Below are 22944 nucleotides of genomic sequence, written 5' to 3'. Positions count from 1 at the left end.
TCTTATACCTTGTTTTTAAATTGTAGCACGGTCCATTGATCAGTGCTTTAACCCCCTCTGTTTTTTACTTTGCAGACTTAGGTTACCCAGGCACTCCTGCGTGCGCTCAACCGAGTTACTGAGCACGATTTTTGCACCGATATAAGTTATAAGTAAATTATTCATCAGATGGGTAAGTATAGGTATCTAGTTGAGACCCCAGGTGGCATGGCCGAATTTAGGAAGGACTACCAAATTCCAGATGACGTCCATCTGACGTTGGCCAAAAAAGATGTTATTCCGTGGGAAAATGAAGGTTTCGTCCCTTTCACTCTTCAATCCATAATAGAAACTGGACTACGGTTTCCTGTCCAACCTTTGATCTGTGAGTTCCTTAGGCAGACTAGGTTATGCCCCACCCAACTGTCCACCAATACATACCGTATTATTATGGGAATAGCCGCACTAAACCACCAAACCGGTTTAAACCTTGGCCTTGCCGAAATATTCCATCAATATTCCAACGGCTCGAAAGATGCTGGGTGGGTCTATTACCTTAGGATCCGCCGCCGCCGAGAGAAGATAGTTAAGCACACACCGGACAAAGACCTTAATGATGATGACTTCTTCTGGGTCTCTGGGAATTTTGAGGATTCTCAAGCCCAAATTCCTGACCGACCTATAAATTGGAAAAAGGGAGAGCCTGGTAATTTAACTTCGGTCTTCTTTTTTGTATGTTATCTCGGTTTTTTAGTCTACTGACCGAACTAACACTTCTCTTTTTTTCGCAGATTTCGCCCATCTCCATTCCTTATATAGTTATCCAAACCTTGCAATTTTGCGAGCCGCGCTACGGATTAAAGAAAGAAGTTGGGCTAAGCTTCTGAACTTTGAGCCGACCTACCGGTACAACGATCGCCGAAAAGCAAGGGTAACCGATTTCCTTCTTGAGGAAGCACCAGAGCCGGACCCAACCTTGCTCGAAATACGACTTGTCCCATTAACTGCTGAAGAGGAGATGGCAAAGAAAAGCAGAGTTAGGGCCCTTCTGACCGCAACAACCAGAGCCGAAGTACCACCAACCATTGAGGCGCAGCCTGCCGTTGTGGCCCTCCCCTCTCAACGGCCTTCTTCATCTCGCCCTTCCAAGCGCGCCCGATCTACATCGACCGAACAGCTACTTGTCGATGAGGTTGAATCCATCCCCCAAAGTCCTCAACCGTCCCCCCAACCGGAGCAAACTGACCGAGCCGAATCTCCGAAGTGGGCTCCGCCGCTGACCTTTAACGACCGAGACATCAAAGCTACTGACTCGGTCGTGGCTGAAAAAGACCACCAATTGGCCTTTAACCTGGCCAAAAATGTGTGCCTCCCCAAGGACATGGAGCACCACTTGAAGCAACTGAACACCGAAATGAAGTCAATTCGGTCTGCTTCCAAGTCCATGATTTTGGTAAGTATCTCTGTCCATTTTTTCTTGTTTGAAGTTTCCAACTTTTACTTTGGCTTAAGAGAAGTCTTCGTTTTGTCAGGCCTTGCAGAAGAACAACATCACTTATAAAAAAGTCCAAGAACTCTGCAAAACCACAAGGCAGGCGATGGCGGAAGCCGAAGCAAAGGTGGCCGAACTAGAGGAGGCCGAAAGGAAAATGACCGAGCTTCAAGCAGAGAACGGTCGGCTTGCCGATCTGGTTAACTCGGCTGAAGCGGAGAAGCAGAAAGCAGCCATCGCTATGAAGGACAAGTATCTGCGGGAGTTGTTGAAGCTTGAGAAGAGAAAAGACGCCGAAATAAGTGAACTAAAAGAGAGCGTGGAGGCGGCCGAAAAGGAGGGGTACAAGCGAGGTTACAAGGAGGCAGAAGATGCCTATGTCAAACAATGCGACGCCGCCAAGGAGCTTTTCTTCAAGTGCGGCTGGAGGGCGGCTGTGGAGAAGCTCGGTCATGATCAACAGACCGAGGTCTTCGACCCTCCAACATACTTTATACCGAAATCCCTTGCGGCGTATGCAGATGCCTTGCAACAAGAGTTTCTGGAGGACTCAGACACTGATGACTCCTCTGCTCCTGAAGACATTCCGGTTGTTGGTGCAAGCCCGTCACTTCGGTTGGAGCCCATGGTAGAGGACCCACCTATTGAACAACCAAGTGACACCGTGGTTCCAACCGAAACCAACCCGGTGACCGAGCGTGATCTTCCCCTTGAAACCGGTTTTCAAGTTGATGGTGATGCGGCCTTTGACGCTGAAATACAAGAACTCTTTTCTTGACTTTGTACTCTTTTTTTTTTTTTCTTCTTCTTCTTCTTCTTCTTCTTATTTCGTCTTTGTAACCGGGCTGTGCCCTTCTGTAATGACTTTTTAGCATCCAGAAAAATTTGCTTCAACTCTTATTCCGGTTGTGATATGTATGTCTGTGCTTTGTAATGTCTTCTATTACTCCAACTGTTATTTCGGTTTTAGATGGTTAAACTATACTTGCCAGCCAACCACTCCTTAGCCGATATGCTTACTTCGGCTGAGGAGTAAGTAGAGTTGGCTTATTCCAGCCAACCACTCCTCAGCCGATATGCTTACTTCGGCTGAGGAGTAAGTAGAGTTGACTTATTCCAGCCAACCACTCTTCAGCCGTACCCTTACTTCGGCTGAAGAGTAACAAGTGTTGGTTTATTCCATCCAACCACTCTTCAGCCGTACCTTTACTTCGGCTGAAGAGTAACAAGTGTTGGTTTATTCCATCCAACCACTCTTCAGCCATGCACTTACTTCAGCTGAAGAGTAATAAGTGTTGGTTTATTCCAGCCAACTACTCTTCAGCCATGCACTTACTTCGGCTGAAGAGTTATAAGTGTTGGTTTATTCCAGCCAACTACTCTTCAGCCATGCACTTACTTCGGCTGAAGAGTAATAAGTGTTGGTTTATTCCAGCCAACTACTCTTCAGCCATGCACTTACTTCGGCTGAAGAGTTATAAGTGTTGGTTTATTCCAGCCAACTACTCTTCAGCCATGCACTTACTTCGGCTGAAGAGTAATAAGTGTTGGTTTATTCCAGCCAACTACTCTTCAGCCATGCACTTACTTCGGCTGAAGAGTAATAAGTGTTGGTTTATTCCGGCCAACTATTGAAGTTAGTTTTTCCAGCTAACTTATAGTATTTGGTTATTTCGACCAAATGTCCTGCAGCCTGGATCCTTATCCTGGGCTTAGGAAGGGTGTTGGTTTAATCCAGCCAACCTCTGAGTTAGTTTTTCCAGCTAACTTAGAATAGAATGCTTGCAATATACTTAGCCTTTAAAGCTAATTTTTACAAAGAATGATTTGTGCTAAAAAGAATTTCTCATTTTATTGAAGGAAGAAAAAAGTACATATGTTTGAAAAAGAAGAGCTAAAAGTAAAATAACTTGAGATTGGCCGTATTCCATGGCCTAGGGATTGCCTTGCCATCTTTGTCTTCTAGGTGGTATGCCCCTTTGCCTGCTAACCCAACCACCTTATAAGGACCTTCCCAATTTGGGCCTAACTTGCCGTCTCCTGGGATTAAGGTGTTTCCCATTACTTTGCGTAGTACCCAATCCCCAATCTTGAATTGTCGTGGATGAACCTTTTTGCTGTATTTTCTGATTAACTCTTGTTGGTATGAGACGATGTGGACTAGTGCTCTTTCTCTTCTTTCTTCTGCAAGGTCGAGTTCTAAGGCTATGGCTTCTCCATTTAAGTTTGGATCAAAGTTTTCGCTTCGAATTGTGGGGAGGCCAACTTCTAGTGGGATCACTGCTTCCATTCCATAGGCCAAGGAGAATGGTGTTTCTCCAGTTGATCGCCACGGCGTGGTGCGGTAAGCCCATAAGACGTGAAGAAGTTCATCTGCCCACTTGCCTTTTGCTTTCTCTAGCCTTTTCTTTAGTCCATCCAAGACGACTTTATTTGATGCTTCAGCCTGCCCATTTGCTTGAGGATATGCCGGTGTGAAATTATAGAACTCTATCTTGTATTCTTCACAAAAGCTTCTAAAGATTCTGCCGTCGAACTGAGTTCCATTGTCTGAGATCAGTGCTTTTGGTATGCCAAACCGAGTGATGATATTCTGCCAAATAAACTTCTTCACGTCTTTTTCTTTGATTGATGCCAATGCTTCTGCTTCCACCCACTTTGTGAAGTAGTTTGTTGCTGCGAGAAAGAATTTTCTTCCCCCGGGCGCTGTTGGAAGTGGTCCTACTATGTCCAAGCCCCACATTGCAAAAGGCCATGGGCTAGTTAATGGTAGGAGTTCTCTTGCTGGTTGATGTATTTGGTGCGCGAATTTTTGGCATTTCTCACACTTCTTCACATATTTTTCTGAGTCTGCTTGCATATATGGCCACCAATATCCTTGCGAAATAGCCCTGTAAGCGAGCGACCTTCCCCCTTGATGACTTCCACACACCCCTTTGTGTATTTCGAACAAGAATGCTTCTACTTTGCTGGGATGAACGCATTTGAGGTAAGGCCCAGAGAATGACTTTTTGTATAATGCTGAAGATGGAGATAGCCAAAATCGCTGCGACTTTGCCCTTATTTTGTTGGCTTCTTTTTTCTCTTCTGGTAGGATGCCGTCTTTCAGGAACAGGATGATGGGATCCATCCAAGAAGGGCCTAATTCTGCGCAACATACTTCTTCTGCTTCGGGGTCTTCTATGCTTGGTCTTGGTAAGAAGTCGATGAGTAATGGATGAGGGATTGACGTATCTGCCATTGAGGCCAGGCCTGCTAGTTCGTCCGCTCGGCAGTTTTCCTCCCTGCCAATTTGTTCTATCCTTACTACATCAAACTTTTTGATCTCCGTTCTGACTAACTCTTGGTACTTGGCCATTCTGTCGTCCTTTGCTTCGTATTCGCCAGAAATTTGGTTTACAACCAGCAGAGAGTCACTGTATACCATTAGTTCGGTTGCTTTCATGTAGTGTGCTGACTTGAGTCCTGCGAGAAGCGCCTCATACTCCGCTTCATTGTTGGATGCTGGGAAGCCAAGGTTGATTGCTTGCTCTATAACCAGGCCGTCTGGAGAGATGAGGACTATGCCAAGCCCTGCTCCATGTCGGTTGGATGCTCCATCCACAAAGAGCTTCCACATCTCTCCAACGAATAGTTTTCAGCAAGTGGAAGGATCAGATGATGTCGTGAGGTCAAGAATGGTGTTTTCTTCAAGGTCCATGTTGGCTATCTGTCCTTCGTCCTCTGTTTGAACTGTTGGTGAGCCTTTGTTTGTCTCTTCCTTGTTGTCCTTAGTATGGTCTGCCTTGGTGCTTGATTGACTACCTTCTACTAGGGGTTGCGCTATTCCGGCGTCAACTTCCGTCCCTAGTTCGGTTGTGTCAGTTAGGTCGACTGGGCAGATATGATGACTTCCAGGAGTAAACTCTGCGACGAAGTCTGCCAAAGATTGGGCTTTTATTGCGGTTTTGGGTTGGAATTTGATGTCGAATTGTCCCAACTCTACTGCCCACTTCAAAATTCGCCCACTAAAGTTTGCCCTTTCGAACAGAGCTTTTAGTGGAAAGGCTGTGAGGACGACTATGGTGTGGGCGTGAAAGTAGTGCGCCAATTTTCTGGATGCCATCATTAATGCTAATGCTAGTTTCTCCAAGGGCAAGTACCTTGTTTCGGCTCCCAACAATGTCTTGCTGACATAAAAGATGGGCAGGTGTTGTATTCCTTCTGCATGAACCAACACTGCGCTGACTGCGTGCTGAGAGACTGCCAGGTACAAAAAGAGTTCTTCACCAGGTACTGGTGTAACAAGTAGTGGTGGGGAAGACATGTACTCCTTCAAGCTTTCCAGAGCTCGGTCACATTCTTCATCCCACTCAAACTTGGCTTTTAAAGCTTGGAAGAATGGTCGTAATCTGTCTGACGACCTGCTTATGAACCGGTTGAGTGCAGCCGCCATACCAGTGAGATGCTGTACTTCTTTGACTGAGTTTGGTCTCTCCAACTCCTGGATTGCTTTGATCTGAGTGGGGTCTGCTTCTATACCTCGGTTGGTCACCAGGAAGCCCAAGAATTTGCCAGATCCAACTCCGAATGCACATTTGGACGCATTGAGGCGCAGCTTGTGTTTCTTCAGGATCTGGAACATCTCGCCTAGATCTTTAAGATGGTCATTCTCATCCTTGCTTTTGACCACCATGTCGTCGATGTAAGCCTCCATTGTTCTGCCTAACAATGGTTCAAACATCTTGGTGACCATCCTTTGGAATGTCGCCCCTGCGTTCTTTAGGCCAAAGGGCATGACCTTGTAGCAATATAACCCCCTTGGTGTTGTGAAGGATGTGACCTCCTGGTCTGGTTCGTGCATGGCGATCTGGTGGTAGCCTCTGTATGCATCCAGAAAGCTAAGTCGGTTATGCCCTGCCGTTAAGTCCACCAGTTGATCTATCCTTGGTAGAGGAAAGCTATCTTTCGGGCACGCCTTGTTGACTGTTTTGTAGTCGACGCAGACTCGCTGTTTACCATTCTTTTTTGGCACTACAACTGTGTTGGAGATCCATCTTGGGTAGTGCACTTCTCTTATTTCTCCTACCTCCAGCAGGTTGCCTACCTCTTCTGCCACTATTTCGGCGTGGTGGAGTGCCGATCTGCGTGTGCATTGGATGACTGGTCTGGTGGATGGGTGGACATTGAGTTGGTGACTGATGAAGTTTGGGTCAATACCTGGCATGTCGTAGGGCGTCCAGGCAAACACTTCGATATTAGAGGTCAAGAATTCCAAGACCTCTAATCTTTCAGTGCTGGACAACGATAAGCCAAGCAAGAAGAACTTATCCGGGTTCTTCTCATCTATTTTTACCTCCACCAAGTCCTCTACCGCTTTCTGACCAGCCTCTTTGCCGACGTCCGCGAATAGTTCATTACTTTCTGGTTCTTCCACCGAATGAACGTATCCTTTGGCAGCTCGGTTTCCATTCGCTGTGGCGAAGCATTGTTTTGACATGATCTGATCGCCATAGACTTCTTCAATTATGCCGGTGTCGTTGGGGAACCGCATTACCTGATGGTAAGATGACGTTACCGAACGCATGGCATGCAGCCATGTTCTGCCCAAGATGATGTTGTATGTGGAGGGGACCTTCAATACCCAGAACTCCACTTGTTTTGTTACACTCCCTGCTCTGACTGGAAGGATTATTTTGCCGACAGGCCATTCTGGCATGGAGTTAAATCCAATCAGGGGAGAAACTGCAGGTGCCAAGTCTTTGTCTTGCAGCTTCAGTTGTTTGAATGTGTCGTAGTACATGATCTCACATGAACTACCCTGGTCAATCAGAATCCGCTTGACGTCAAAATCCTTGACTCGGAGAGTGACGACCAGTGCATCATTGTGAGGACAGTATATTCGATCCAAGTCCTTATCTGAAAAGGACATGACATTTGTTGCCTCTGTTTTCCCCTTCTTGATGGCAGGTTGGGCACTTAACACTTCCCTGAAGTGCTCAGCCTTCTTTATCGATCCCCTGAGCTCGCATACACGCTCAGGTTCAAAGACTCCATGTATTACATTGATGATGCCTTGTGGTGGGGCGTCAATTGGCATTCTGTTGGGATGATTATTATGATCTTGGGGGGCTGGTTGCGTCCCTCCTTCAATGTATTCGTCCAAGTGGCCTGCTGCCACCAATTCTTCCAAGTGCTGTCTCAGTGGCGTGCAATTCTCAGTTCGGTGCCCCTTTTCTTTGTGGAAGGTGCACCGTGATCTGTCATCGTAATTTTTCTGACCTTCCCCTAGCTTGGCCGGCCACTTGACAAAAGGCTCGTCTTTTATTTCGCTCAGAATCCGATATATTGGTTTTTTGAACACCGTTGTTATGGCAGTGCGGATTCTCAACCATCTTTTGTCTGGGTCTTCTCCGTTATCTCGTCTGCCACGCCCGTTTTTGTTCTGCCTATCTACTGTATTGACCTTTGCTGAGGCCTTCTTTTCTGGTACCGTGGTTGCACTAGATTTTGCTTTTGCACGTGCGCCATCCTCTTCTACCCTGATGTGCTGATGCACTCTTTCCATCAGGGCCTCCATGGTGAGGGGTGGCGTCATGGTAATCGAATCCCTTAGTCTGTTCCCTACTGGTAGGCCTCTTTTATATTGCGCAATGGCTAGATTGGTGGGGCAGTCTCCAATCTGGTTGAATGTCTCCCAGTAGCGACTGTTGTAAGATTTGAGGGTCTCTTTTTCACCCATGTCGATGGAGAGTAACTGGTCTATCTCCACCGGTGTTTTAGTGTTTGTTCGAAACCTTGTTACGAACGCTTCTGCCAATTGGGCCCAGGAGGCTATGCTGCCCTCTGGGAGCTTTTCGAACCAAGTCAAGCCTAGGTCGCCAAGACTTGACGGGAAGAGTATGCACATTAAGGCCTCGTTTCGCCTGTACACAGCCATGACTTGGCGAAAGTGGCTCAGGTGTGAATACGGGTCCGTCTTCCCTTCATAGGTAGTGAATTTCGGCTGAAGGAAGCCTGATGGTAGGGGCGCGTTTTCGATTGCTGGAACAAACGGCGAAGTCTGTAGTCTTGCCAATGCCTTGTCCGTTGGTTCGTAGGCCGGTCGCGGTATTGGCATTCCAACCTCGACGCTTCCATGCGTCCGAGGAGCCAACCGTTGTAAGGCCGAAACTCGGTGTGGATCCCTTGCCCTGGCGTCCTCCTTGCATCGTGCTTTTTCTTCGAGTACGGTTCGTAAGTCGGATGACCTGGGCAGCTCCGTTTGTCTAGATCTGGTTTGGTGTGAATGTGAAGGCCAATACGTGCTTCCTTCAGTGTATGATCTTTCGGATCTCGTCCTCTCAGACCTGGAGTGACGAGTCCTTGAAGATAAGGAGTGAGTGTCGCCTGTCCTGAGGCTTCTGCTCTCTCCTTGGGAGGGTGTAGTATTCCTACTACGATTCTCTGAGTGGCGAGGGGGCGTCTTGTGCTTGCGCCCCTCTCCTGTCGCCACATCTTTAGTCTTCATCTGGCGTTTTAATGCTTCCATGTCCGCCGCCATCTTCCGAATTAGTTCATCATGTTCCTTTACGCGATCTTCCAAGGCTTGAGGATCAATCCTCCTCCTTTGCCTGTCAGGACTTTGAGAGTGACGAGGGCTGTTATTCCGCCTTCCCCTGCCACTCCTCCTGGAGTTATGTTGTTGGGGCTCCAGATCTGCCATAGGAGGGACAGAGGGTCATCCTTCACGCCTTGCGCCCCCGTCTGGAGTTAGTCCGTCGACGGCGGACTGTGGTAGTTCTTCAATGTGTGCCATTGATTTGAGAGAAAGGAGAAGCTTAGTCAAGAGGTTTTTGTTCTTGTCTGTTCTTCCCACAGACGGTGCCAATTGTACGGGGAGGAAATAATTCTCCTCGTATAATCATGTTGACCAAGTCCACGCTCCTCCGTACGACGTCGCTTTACCACCTGAAAACACAAACGTGAGCTAGCCGGCGGGTGTGTGCCGGAAACCTCTCCGATGCCTAAGTCAGAAAACTTGACAAAAAGCTCTAAGTTCTCAGGAAGATTGTGTTCAATTACCTCCTCCAAGGTGATGTTTATGGGCTTTTATAAGTTTCCTGTGGCACAATCCTGGTAGGACTTGTATTTCTCCATGCAGAGTCCTCCTAGGATTCATACTCCTAAGGATAATGCTTATCCTTTTACACCCTCCCCCACTGCTTAAACCAAGTGGGATGGTTTTCTCCATGGCCGAACTGCCATTTGACCGAAGTAAAGTAGGCCGAACTATCCTTAGTTCAGCCCTTCCCTTTACTCTCCCTTATATCGGTTTCTCATCTGTTCAACCTATGGTGTGTTTGGACCGAACCAACGACTCTCGACTGGTATAACTCCCAAACCAGTATACCTCTAAGGTCGATATAACTTCAAGGCCGGTCTAACTTCAAGTTGCTCCCAGACCGAAGTACATTTACAATCCTTTAACCGAAGTAACTTTATCACTTGTGAGCCGAAGTAATTTCACCTCCTTGGGCCGGAGTAACTTTGTCTCCCCAAGGCCGGAGTAACCTTGCTCTCCTGGGCCGGAGTATCCTTTACGGCCTTTTTACTTAGTCCTTCGCGTTTTGGGCCTCAAAGCCCAACTCGCAGCTCGGCCCAATTTTTCCCAAAAATTACCCTCTCAATAACCTATCGAGTGCACTCATATCAGGGAATTCTGTTACAAGGAAGATATGGATGTATAATTCATTCTTTAAATAAATACTTGGAGAATTCTGTTATAAGGAAGATATGGATGTATATATTCCATTCTTCAAAGCATTGTTATCTGCAACGAAAATGGAGCCTTTTAGAATAATGCAAACATGAGAGAGAGAGAGAGAGTTAAGTTTAACATGCCTTCACTCAGAATGTCCTAACTCAAACCTCCATAGCTTAGGTAATCTTACAGTGAAACAGACGGGTTTTGCATCAAATAAACTAGAATACAAACAAAAAACCCAAAATACAAACAATTAGAATTAGCTAGAAATGAGAAAGCTCTATAGCGTTGGCAATCCTAAAAGCTGAAACTTCAGTGTTTCGCATTGTATAACACTAGAATACAGAAACAAAACATCAGGCACACAATAAGCTTAAATTTATTTTCTAATACCTGCAATGCAAATGCAACATCTGCTTCATCGACTTTAGTGTTACTCTTCTTAATTTATCTTCTCGAGATTGACCAAGTTTGAGAAGACCCTGCACTTTGAATCATGCATCTTACCTTGCCATTTCACGGGGATCGTATCGTATTGCGAAATAAGCTTCATGTGCTCAATCTAAATCTTGTATAAAGAATTATATCCAAAGAAATAAATTCAATCAGAACACACAGCATATTAAGCTCACCTGGTCACCTAGAACTCTACATGAAACAATAATTTGAGAGAGTGATAGAGAGAGAGAGAGAAATACTGAATTGTTCAGTTGTTGTATATCTGTGTGATTACAAGGAGATGTACACCTCTCTTTTATAGAGAGGAAAAGAGACATAGGGTGCCTTAGCACCGAAAGCATAAAGGAAAGAGGGAACAACAATTATGAAAGCATAAACATAATGATAGACTACAATGATGACTAACACTACTAATATACAATATTAATATACAATATTAATATACAATAATATACTAACATCCCCCCGCAAACTCAAGGAGGGAAAGCATCAACTAAGTTGAGTTTGGAAACAAGATCATGGAAGCGGCCAGGAGGATGAGCTTTAGTGAAGATATCAGCGGGTTGATCGACTGAAGCAATAGGGAGAAGATGAACAGTACCACAGGTAACATGCTGGCGAATGAAGTGACAATCAATCTCAATATGTTTGGTGCGATCATGAAAAACATCATTGTGAGCAATCTGAATGGCACTCTGATTGTCACAATAGAGAGGGGTAGGACCAGAAGAAGAAACACCCATATCAGTAAGGAGCCAGCGAAGCCAGAGAAGTTCCTGAGTAGTATCAGCAAGAGCTCGGTATTCAGCTTCGGTGCTAGAGCGGGCAGTGAGGGATTGTTTTTTGCTACGCCAAGCAAGAAGAGAATCCCCTAAGAAGAAGCAGAAACCTGTGGTAGAGCGTCGATCCGTAGGATCCCCAGCCCAATTAGCATCGAAAAAGGCACGCAGTTCAAGAGAGGAGGAAGCAGAGAAGTGAAGGCCATGGAACAGAGTGCCTTTGAGGTAGCGAAGGATGCGGAGTAGAGCAGTATAGTGGGGAGTGCGGGGAGCCGACATGTACTGACTGACAATGTGAACAACATAGGCAATGTCAGGACGAGTGACTGTGAGGTAGACAAGACTGCCGACGAGCTGGCGATAAAGAGTAGCATCAGAGAGAAGAGTCCCATCGAGAGGAGTGAGACGAATCTGAGGATCAACTGGAGTAGAGGTAGTTTTGCAATCAGTAAGACCAGCACGAGCCAGAAGATCGGATGTATATTTGGCCTGGGACAAATAGGAACCAGTAGAGTCACGAGAGACTTCAAGGCCTAAGAAGTAGTTAAGAGTACCAAGGTCCTTCATTTCAAACTGTCGGTGGAGAAACTGTTTGAGGTGGAGAATACCAGCTTCATCATTACCAGTGATAATCATATCATCCATATATAGAAGAAGAAGAGTGGTACCATGAGAAGTAGACCGTATAAAAAGAGCTGAGTCATAGGAGCTAGAGGTGAACCCGAAGTCATGAATGGTAGAACTGAACGTAGCAAACCAAGCACGAGGCGCCTACTTGAGGCCATAGAGAGCACGCTGTAGTTTGCAAACCTGATGAGGTTGAAAAGTGGACCCAGGTGGAGGTTGCATGTAGACCTCCTCAAGAAGATGACCATTGAGGAAAGCATTTTTGACATCCATCTGAAAGAGCCCCCAGTGGCGAGCAGCAGCAACGACAAGTAAACTGCGAATAGAGGTAAGCCGAGCAACAGGAGAGAATGTCTCCTCATAATCAATACCATATTCCTGGTTGAAACCCTTGGCAACAAGACGAGCTTTGTAGCGTTCAATAGAGCCATCAGAATGTGTTTTGATTTTGTAAACCCATTTGCAGCCAATTGCAGTCTTGCCAGGAGGAAGATCAACAAGATCCCAAGTATGAGCTTTGTCCAAGGCCTGGAGTTCATCAGTCATAGCTTGCTGCCAAAGAGGATTAGTACAAGCCTCACGATAGGAGGTAGGTTCATAAGTAGAGAAGGCAGCAGATCCAACAATATAATCACGAAGATGGAGAGGAGGTTGAGTTACCCGGCGTGGTCGACCCGTAGGAGGATCGGTGGGAGGAAGAACCGGTGGAGAAGGAGGTGTGGCAATAAGAGGTAGACCTTCAGAGGGAGCAGGCTGGACAGAATCAGGAGTGAGCAAGGGCGTCTCGATGAATGAAGACCCTGTATCAAAATCAGCAGAGAAAAGATCGATGGAAGGATTAGTAAACAGTACAGAAGTGGAAAGTGTGGGTAGGTGAAATGAGGAGAGCGAGGAAAACATTTGGTGTTCCCAGAAAACGACATGGCGAGAGATACGAAGACGTTTAGAGAGAGGATCCCAACAGCGAAAGCCTTTATGTTCAATTCCATATCCAAGAAAGCAACAAAGACGAGAACGAGGTTCAAGTTTGGTGTGTTCATGAGATTGAAGAAGAACAAAGCAGGCAGAGCCAAAAACCCGGAGATTGGCGTAAGGAGGAGGAGTGCCATGCAGACGTTCAAAGGGAGTTTGATTAAGGATGACAGGGGTAGGAGCACAGTTGATAGTGTAAACAGCAGTGAGGGCAGCTTCCCCCCAAAAGTTTTCAGGACAGGAAGAAGACAGAAGGAGAGCATGAGTAGTGTCAAGGATATGCCTATGTTTCCGTTCAGCGCGGCCATTTTGCTGGGACGTGCCAGCACAAGAACGATGAGGCAGTGTACCATGATGCTGAAGAAAAGAAAGGAAATCTGAATCCCGATATTCCATAGCATTGTCAGAGCGAAAAATTTTGATGACTTTAGAGAATTGGGTGTGGACCATTTGGGCAAAGCGATAATAAATGTGTTTAAGTTCAGACCGATGTTTCATGAGAAAAAGCCAAGTAAATCGGGAAAAATCATCAATAAAGACAACAAAATAACGAGATCCCCCCATAGTAGGAGTAGGGGAGGGTCCCCAAATATCCGAATGTATAAGATCAAAAGGTGCAAGGGAAACAGAAGTACTTTTATTAAATGATAAAGCAGGTTGTTTAGCAAGTTGACAGGGTATACAATCGAAATGATCGGGAATTACATGACCCAACTGTCCACTAGAAACCAAAGACTTTAAGCGATTAACAGAAATATGCCCTAAGCGACAATGCCAAAGATGAAAGGGAGATAATGAGGAAGTAGAGGTAGGAGCAGCGATCTGAGGAGAGGTAGGAACATGAAGGTGAATGAGTTCATAGAGACGTCCACGCTTACGGCCGATCCCAATAGTCTGCCCCGTCTGAGGGTCCTGTACCAAACAATCAGTAGCAGAAAATGTGACAGTTAGACCAAGTTCACATAATTGACCAATGGAAATAAGATTTAAAGTGAGAGCAGGGATATGATAAACTTGAGGTAGAGATAAAGAAGAGGTGGAAACAGTACCAACATGACGGACAGACATGAGGGAACCATCAGCAGTATGAATGGAGGGAAAAGGAGGAGATGAGGAGGAGGAAGAAAAGATAGTAGAACTGGAGGTCATATGATTACAACAGGCAGAGTCAAAATACCAAGAAGAGTTACCTGGGATTACAGACAAAGCAGTAGGAGGAGGTGTACCAGAAGATGAGAGAAGTTGTTTGAGCATGGCCTCTACATCTGTCGGAGAAAAGCGAGAGGTAGACGGAGCAGGTGACTCAGAGAACTCCGCAGAGGCAGAAGCATCAGTGTGATGAGATTGATTCCCGGAAGCAGCAGCAGCAGTATGATGAGACTGATTCCCGGAACGATGAAAGTTTCCCCGGGAAGAGCCACCGCGAGAGGAGTGGCTATTGGAGGATGATCGGGAAGGATTGCGAAAACAATCCTGTTGTAGATGACCAGGACCAAGTTTGTTGCAGTAGCGGCAGGATCTGACGGGGCAGTTGACCAGGAGATGGGTTGAAGAAAGGCCCCGATTCTGACAATAGAGGCAAGCAGTGGGCCGCTGGGTAAATGATGGCCGGGACGGAGGAGTGGCAAGAACAGAGTCCACATGATGAGTTTGAAGTGTACCAAGACGAGTCTCCTCTGAGAGCAACTCAGAAATTGCTTGTTCAAGAGTGGGCAATGGATGGCGATGAAGCAGAGAGGCACGTACGGGCTCAAAGGAGGAAGTAAGAGCCATGAGAAAGTGCACCAATCGTTGCTGGTTGCGATAGATAGTAAATAAAACAGCATCTTCGTGGTTATGCCAAGTTGGTTCTGAAAGAGCAAGCTGATCCCAAACAGAGTACATTTGAGAAAGGAAGTCATTAATGGACTGAGTGGATTCTTGGCGCATGCGATGAAGTTGGTTCTGAAGTTGATATTGATGGGCAAGACCAGTAGTCTGGTATCGTTCTTTCAAAAAATTCCATATGTCCTTTGCAGGAGTATTTACAGAGTCAAGCTGAAAGCGACCAAACTGAAGACTGATAGAGGTAATAGATGTATTACGAAACCAGGTAATGATTTGGTAATTTTTACTGTCCCATTCCTCAAGTCGGTCTTCATATGTAGCAGTATGAGCAGTAGTTTCAGTAGTGTCACTGTCTTTAACCGGTTTAGTCACATCCCCGGTGACAATTCGCCAGAGCTTCTTGCCTTTGAGGAAGGAAGACATGGCTTGGGCCCACAGAACATAGTTGGAACCATTCAAAATAACGGAAATGGGATGGGAGGCATCAGGACGATCCATAATACGAGTTGAGTAGGATTAAAGCAAGAGGAATAGACCTGTAGGAGCAAAATTAGGTAAAACAGAGTGTACCAGTGAGTCCGGAAGGTCGAAAATAGCCAGGAAAGGTATGCTGGACAGAGATGATGTCAGCAATGATGTCAGCGGCGCACGTTAGCAGGCTGCAAGAAGGAGCACGTTAGCAGGAGGCGGCAGCGCACGATAGCGGACAGGCGCAGGCGCGGCGCACGGTAGCCGTTTAGGCGCACGCGAGTGCACTTTAGTGAAGCGGCGCACGAAAAGCGCACAGTAGCAGGCGCGGCGTACGGGAGTGGTAGGGCTAACGTCAGCCGCGGTTGTGTGGGCGCGTGGAGGCGCGTGGCGGAAGCAAGGTGCAACAGATGGCGCGTGCGGGCGCGTGTGAGAGTGGTGGCGGAGGTGGTGACGCGCCGAAGACAAAGGTAGCGCGTGAGGGCGCGTGGAGGGTGTTCTGAGGACGGGCTTGGTGCCGTTGGAATCGTGAGGAAATTCCGAGCGGTTTGATGTATGCCACTGTGTACGGGACTAAACACCAAAATCGAAAATTGCCAGAAATGCAACACTGGGCTCTGATACCATGAAACAATAATTTGAGAGAGTGATAGAGAGAGAGAGAGAAATACTGAATTGTTCAGTTGTTGTATATCTGTGTGATTACAAGGAGATGTACACCTCTCTTTTATAGAGAGGAAAAGAGACATAGGGTGCCTTAGCACCGAAAGCATAAAGGAAAGAGGGAACAACAATTATGAAAGCATAAACATAATGATAGACTACAATGATGACTAACACTACTAATATACAATATTAATATACAATAATATACTAACACTACACATGCATGAAAGTTAAATAATTCGGACTGGTGGGATTAATGTTAATTTGCAGATGTCTAAGTATGACTTACTGAGCTGCATTCATATAGAAAACTTATAAATCTCAATTAACTGTTGTACAATGTACTCTTCTGAAATCTTATTGAACACTATGTCAGATAATATACCTCGCCTATAGTTGTATCCTTCTTTCCCCCACGGAAAAGCTTCACAGCAGAACAAAGCATAATCTGAAGCCAAGGAAAAAACAAAAAACAGAATAATGTTTCTAGAGATAGACAAGCAAGAGCAAGAAGGAAAACAGCATAAAAACTAACAGGCTACAATTTATCGAAACTGGTTTGGACTTTTGGACAGTGGACCCCAATTCTAAGAGCTGAACAGTTGGCTGCAATAGTATTATGCAAGTTTCCACAAAAATACTTATAACGCTTCTTATGATGCCATCAATTAAACACATCACAAGGCATGCCAAGATCAAAGACAACTTTCAGGAAGTTGAGTTGCCTAAAAAAAAACATCATTTGATTGATATATATAAAGTGAGGAACATTTGAAATAAGTACATACCTCCCATATTATCATCACTTTTAACATTCACCAGATCTCAGTTTTGGATGAATTTTCGTGATGTTACAATCATAGGGCACACATGCTAGTTTAGTAACTGAATTCAGTTGACACTAGATTTTCAATTACATCGTATCTAGATTATCTTATTAGATCAAAGCATAAATAAAGTCCTTCGAGTCATGAATAAACTCCTTTAAACAGACCCGTCAATATAAAATGCACATCTTTTGAGTCATAATAGTCAACTAATTAATCATGTTAGCAGAACAAACTTACCTGTTGATGTTGTGGAAGAGATTGTACGGTGTCCATTATTGGTGATCTATAGGTCTTTGACAAAGCAATGGCCATATGGTCAACCCTCACCTGTGACAAGCAGCAAAACTTGTAAGAAATATGAAATTCTTAAAAAGGGATATCTGAATCTGATTGCTTTTAGCTGGGCTAACAAAAAGTTTAAAAACTTTATATAGTGAGCCAAACAGTTACTGACAAAACATGTTTTTATATCATTAATTTAACTTATTTATGCTTGGAATGGATGAAGTTGATATAAATAGCAAGTGCCAACAATATCAATTCCTTGCTTTATTAAATCACAAGCTGGAGTTGTCTGTTGATTTGAGTACCCATTCTCTGCTAATGAGAAATCCAAATTGCACGCAGATTCACTCAGCTCTGCTTGTAGCATCTCAATTGCACTTCTGAAACAGAAAAAAAAAAAAAAAGACGAAGTAATTACACTGCAATTTATACCCTGGTCAAAACAAAAGCATCATTTTCATCACAGATATGCCATCTACATCATTGGTTGTAGATATTGCTGATACTACATTTACAATTTAAAGCCTATCACAGGGCTGAGTGACTACCTTGCAGTTAATAAGATTTAGCAATAGTAATATATGCAAGAAAGACAGCAAATTCCTACATTTCTCGTGGAATCTAATTTCTCAGTCATTAGTGCTGCTTAAAATGAGATCAAGGGAGAGCATCATGGATGCACACTTGAATGAAGCCAAGCCCCATAAAGAAGAGAGAGAAGGGGCAGAGTAGATAGTTATCGGTGTAATTAATTGCACAGGCATATATAAATTAGCATCAAATTAAATATCAGCGATATACTTGTAGATGTCTGTATTTTCAAAACTTAGATATGTCTGTTACATTAAAACTTTCAAAATGTTCTTATAATCTCTTAAATTAAAATTTGCACTTTTCAAAAGTACAATTGATTTCTGCAGATAATAACCATTGATACATCAACATTGCCGGATTGTAATATATCCATATCATCTTATTGATATAGCGTTCCTTGTAAATAAAAATGGCTAATGTTGGTCATTGACATCTAAAAAATTCCCATACTATGCCCCTAAGTTTACTCTCTTGTATGCATGATAATTGTTTAGCTGCACATAAGTATGGAAGACATCCTTATTTACATATTTCGAAAGAGTGTTAAGCTTGTTACACCCATTGCTCACACACAGATGGTGTACATGTATAGTAATCATTAAGTCCAAAAAATTCTATAGAAGTCAACTTTTTTTGTAACATTATTTCAATGACACTGTCATCTTCTTGATGATTACTTCTAAGCACATTTTCTACCAATCTAATTTCAATCATCTTGAATACAATACAAGTTCAACATATGCTACTAATTAAGTACTGTAACTATGGCAATAAAAGGCCAACCTGCAGATGCACAGAGCTTTCCTCATATCTCCAGATGCAGCTGCAACTTTCTGCCATGTTTTAAAAGATAATCAATTTCTTTGCTCATGAGACAATTACACATAATGGTGTTTGGTGCTGAAGTTTCACTGCTAACTTGAAATATAGAAAATTGAGGCTGCATCCTTACGTCAAGGGAATTCATTCAAGTAATATTACATATACAGATCCACTACCAAATTAATGGCAATGTGTCAAGAAAAGAGAAGCAATCATTATTTATCAGAACACAGAAAAATCAATGGGGGTGACTCACTCTGGCACAGAGTTCCAGGGCTTGCGGTTGAAAGACAATGTACGGAAGTGCCTGTTAGAAGAGAATAGCATTCAGTCTTGAGTTGAGTCAATAACAAATAATGAATAAATAAATAAATTCTGTTTTAGAGTTTGAAGATTCCATTTTTATTTTTATTTTTTTTAAATGAAGAGAATAGCATTCAGTCTTAAGTCAATAGCAAATAAATTCTGTTTTAGAATTTAAAGATTGATTTTTTCCAAGTATCTGCCAAAGCTAATGCAATGTAAGCATATGGAAGTTGTAATTTTCAGGTGCTCAAAAGAAATAATCCCATTGATTTCAGTACCTTACTGAAAATTTCAGATGTGTTAGTAAGAGAAGTACAGTTTATGGCTAATACATCCGGTGGCTGAAAACCTGCCTGACATCAAGAGTTATGATTCAATTAGTATTAGGGTTAAAAAAGTCACCTATTACAGAATAAAAGGAAATTTATATGCATGTCTATATTTCCCAACTTCCTTATCAATTAACCTGCATTTGCATGTAATATCCTACGTCGAACTCCATAAAAGGTAAATTATGACATAATGATTCTTATTACGTTCCATTCAAATGACTTGTGCAAAGATCAGCTGAAGAGCTAGCTTTCAAAATTGGGAAAATAATTGCAATCAATGTAATGCAAGTGAGTGCAAGTGAAAATTGTGCCCGGGATTGCACAAAAAGAGAAAATCATACTAGCATTTGTGGTATAATTCATTTTGTTTGGTATCATTTTCAAAAGTTGCTTTTGTTTATAAAAAAATAAAAAATAAAAAGAAAAGGAAAGAAGTAATATTAAAGCACTTTGGGCTGTTAATAGCCTTGGTGGATTTGAAAAAATTGTATAAAAAATGTGAAAATGCTTTGGGATGTGTAAAAAATACGTTGATATTCTAATTTTTTCGACATTTTGTTTCTCTTATTGAGAGCCTATTGAGCTGTCATTAGCAGCATCCATATTAAAATTGTTTTGGCAAGCAAAAAAAAAAAAAAAATTTTCTGAAAGACAACTCATGTTTGAGGAAAAATTGAAATATGCTCCATAAGGTCCCAAAAAATTTGTACTAAAATAAAAGTGACACGAAAAATAGTGTTTTCAAACTTCTAAAAACACAAAAATTGAAAACCAAAGACAAAAACAAGAACAATGGAAATGATGCCAAACAATAGAATCCTTAAAACATGTTCTCAACTTTTCCCTTAACAATTTCCAAACAAAGGAGTGACCGATAATTTGTTTGTTGAATACAAATCGGTAATGCAGCAAGATTAACATTTTCAACCAAACACTTATTCAATTAAGGGCAATCAGCTTACCCCCTGTGCCCAATCGACCAGAGAGTCTTTAACTCTTTCCATCAACAGCGATTTCCCAGTCCCTGGTCATCAACACATACAAACTCCCTGCTTTCTCTTGCTCTGTTAAAATTAATACATATAGAAAAAGAGAGAACAAATTATGTATATATATTGATGTATTATTGATTGATGTTGATTGTATTGTATGTACATTATATAGGAGATGTAAAGTGGAGATGGAGTGGTGGAGTAGGTGAAGTGGAGGTGGTAGTGGTGTAGTGGATTAGGTTTAGTGGAGTAGGTGAGGTGATAGTGGTGTAGTGGGTTAGGTTTAGTGGAGTAGGTTTAACAGCCCCCCTCAAACTCAAGGGGGTTAGACACAAACCAACTTGAGTTTGGAGAGAGTAACAAAACATGAAAGTAAACTGATAAATAAAAACAAAACAGGATAGGAGACACGGTATGGTCGTGTCAGACAGTTTACGGGGTCATGTCGGACCGTTGTAGCAAACACTGTGTGGTCGTGTCAGACCGTTGTAGAAGACAGTTTATGGGGTCATGTCGGACCGTTGTAGCAGGACAGTTTACGAGGTCATGTCGGACCGTTGTAGCAGACACTGTGTGGTCGTGTCAGACCGATGTAGAAGACAGTTTATGGGGTCATGTCGGACCGTTGTAGAAGACAGTTTATGGGGTCATGTCGGACCGGTGTAGAAGACAGTTTACGGGGTCATGTCGGACCGTTGTAGAAGACAGTTTATGGGGTCATGTCGGACCGGTGTAGAAAACAGTTTACGGGGTCATGTCGGACCGTTGTAGCAGACACTGTGTGGTCGTGTCAGACCGATGTAGAAGACAGTTTATGGGGTCATGTCGGACCGTTGTAGAAGACAGTTTATGGGGTCATGTCGGACCGGTGTAGAAGACAGTTTACGGGGTCATGTCGGACCGTTTGTAGCAGACACTGTGGGGTCGTGTCAGACCGTTGTTGTAGAAGCGAACCGGAATAAATGTCGGGACAGTTTACGGGGTCATGTTGGACCGTTGTAGCAATTGTGGTGGTGCACCAAGGGGGTGACTTAGGGAGTGCGCCATGGGCGACTTATACATGATACTGTGTATAACCCCCCCTCAAACTCAAATAGGTGTAAAGATAGAAACCTATTTGAGGTTCAAACAAAGGGATTGATAAAGCTGACCGGTGTAGAAGACACTGTATGAGTGTGTATATAAGCTGCCCAAAAGATATACATGGATATAGATATCGAGCCCTCAAAAGTCGTGCCCTCAAAAGGTGTGCCCAATCTTTCAAAAAGGCGTGCCATCAAAAGGCGCGCCCAATTTGTCGTCGAGCGCCGAGCAGCGCATGATGCGCGTGTCTGCCTTGGCTTGCGCGCCCGGTTTGTCGTGGTCTTTATAAACCGAAGCGGAGGCTGAGGCTGAGGCAGAAAACCCGCTAAAAAAAAAACTCTGAAAAAAAAACTCTCCGTTTTGCTGAGAGAGATAGTTCCTTTTGCTGAGAGAGATAGTCTGTAACACTCTGTTGCCCAGAAAATGGCCTCGTCTTCCCGTGGACTGCTCACCCTCTTTCCCGACCTCAACGAGTCAACAAGAGAGATAACTGGTGCAGTGGCACTGGAACCTCAACCAAGCGCCCCGGAGTTTGCTCCGTTGAACTTTCCGATGCGGTCTGTGGAGCAAAGAATGGCAGTGCAGTCGGATGTGGAGGCCAATCAGTATACTTTGAAGTCATGTGTGGAAACCATGACCGCGGTCACAAACTTGTCGCACCAGCTGCAGAGTAGGACAAATGAGGTGCAGCAGTTAAACGCCCAACTGGCTCTGCTCCAACGCATGTATAAGGATGCGCGAGCAGAGATAAGTGTGCTAAAGGCGAAAAATAAGGAGCTGAAGCGGAAGGCCACCGTGATGTTCCGATTTGGAGGTCCGCCATATACTGCAGTGGAGGAGTAGGGGGGAGTGAATGTGCTTGGTGGATTAGGAAGCACAGAGGCAACACCGTCAAGGGCCGCCCAGGATGGAGGCAAGAAGAAGCGACCCGCAGCAGAGTAGAGAAGAAAAATCCCACTGTGGGTGTTTTTTTGTTTTGTTTTGTTTTGTTTTTTTTTTTTTTGTTGTTGTTTTTGTTGTGTGTGGTTGTTGTTGTTGTTGTTGTTTTTTTTTTTTTTTTTTTTTTTTTTTTTTTTTTTGTAAAATGTGGATCGGGGTGAACCCCCACGTGAATAAAAGAGTGTAGTGGGTATGAATGCAGTTCGTCTGCTGCCTGTTTTCTAGTTTTGTTTTTTTGTTTTTTTTTGTTTTTTTTTGCAAAAATAAAAAAAAAATAATAATAATAATAATAATAATAATAATGGAAAACCGTGGGCTTGAAAACTATATAATAATAATATATTAATGGTTTGATTGTGTAAGAATAATAATAATAATAATATATAGTAATAGTGAAAGCATGTGCCGTGTGGGAGCAGTTGCAGATAAAGAAAAAGAGAAGATAAAATAAAATAAATAAAGGTAAAGTGGGGGTAAAAGGAGATGATTATGTTTGTTTTAATAAAAAAAAAAAGAAGAGAAAAATAAAAAAAAAAATCAATCACGGCTCAACTAGAGAGAGAGAGAGAGAGATAGGAAAATAAAAGAAAAAAAAGAGGATGGGTTAGAATATAAAAAAAAAAACATTGACTGAGAGAGATAGTATAAGAGGACGGGACCAGTGATGGCCACGACATGGATGCGGTCGAGCATGGCGTCGGCGAGGCCGCGGTCGAGCATGGCGTCGGCGAGGCTGCGGACGAGGTGGGTGGCGCCGGGGCCGGAGG

General features: G+C 43.7%; 1 protein-coding gene across 4 annotated transcripts; it reads right to left on the bottom strand.

Moving 5' to 3' along the window:
• Window positions 1–10318: 10318 nt before the first annotated feature.
• Window positions 10319–20228, bottom strand: LOC145822583 (cell division control protein 6 homolog B-like). 4 transcript variants are annotated; one of them, XM_082919954.1, is made up of 7 exons: window positions 20126–20228; window positions 18782–18832; window positions 18487–18536; window positions 17357–17486; window positions 17062–17151; window positions 16380–16442; window positions 10319–10758 (listed from the first exon to the last, which is right to left on the bottom strand). In XM_082919954.1, exons 1-7 carry the CDS (start codon window positions 20165–20167, stop codon window positions 10639–10641), a joined length of 546 nt encoding a protein of 181 aa, XP_082776080.1. In that variant the 5' UTR covers window positions 20168–20228; the 3' UTR covers window positions 10319–10638. The 4 variants fall into 4 exon arrangements, with proteins under 4 accessions (XP_082776080.1, XP_082776079.1, XP_082776082.1 ...); XM_082919953.1 differs by having other exon boundaries at window positions 17357–17489; window positions 20126–20221; XM_082919956.1 differs by having other exon boundaries at window positions 10629–10764; window positions 17357–17489; window positions 20126–20221.
• Between the last annotated feature and the right edge of the window lie 2716 nt (window positions 20229–22944).

This window comes from Camellia sinensis, chromosome 3, assembly GCF_055761805.1.
Source record: "Camellia sinensis isolate YWXY chromosome 3, ASM5576180v1, whole genome shotgun sequence".
NCBI lineage: Eukaryota > Viridiplantae > Streptophyta > Magnoliopsida > Ericales > Theaceae > Camellia > Camellia sinensis.
The sequence above is the reverse complement of the archived record's forward strand: the minus strand, read 5'-3'. Positions and strand labels throughout refer to the sequence as shown.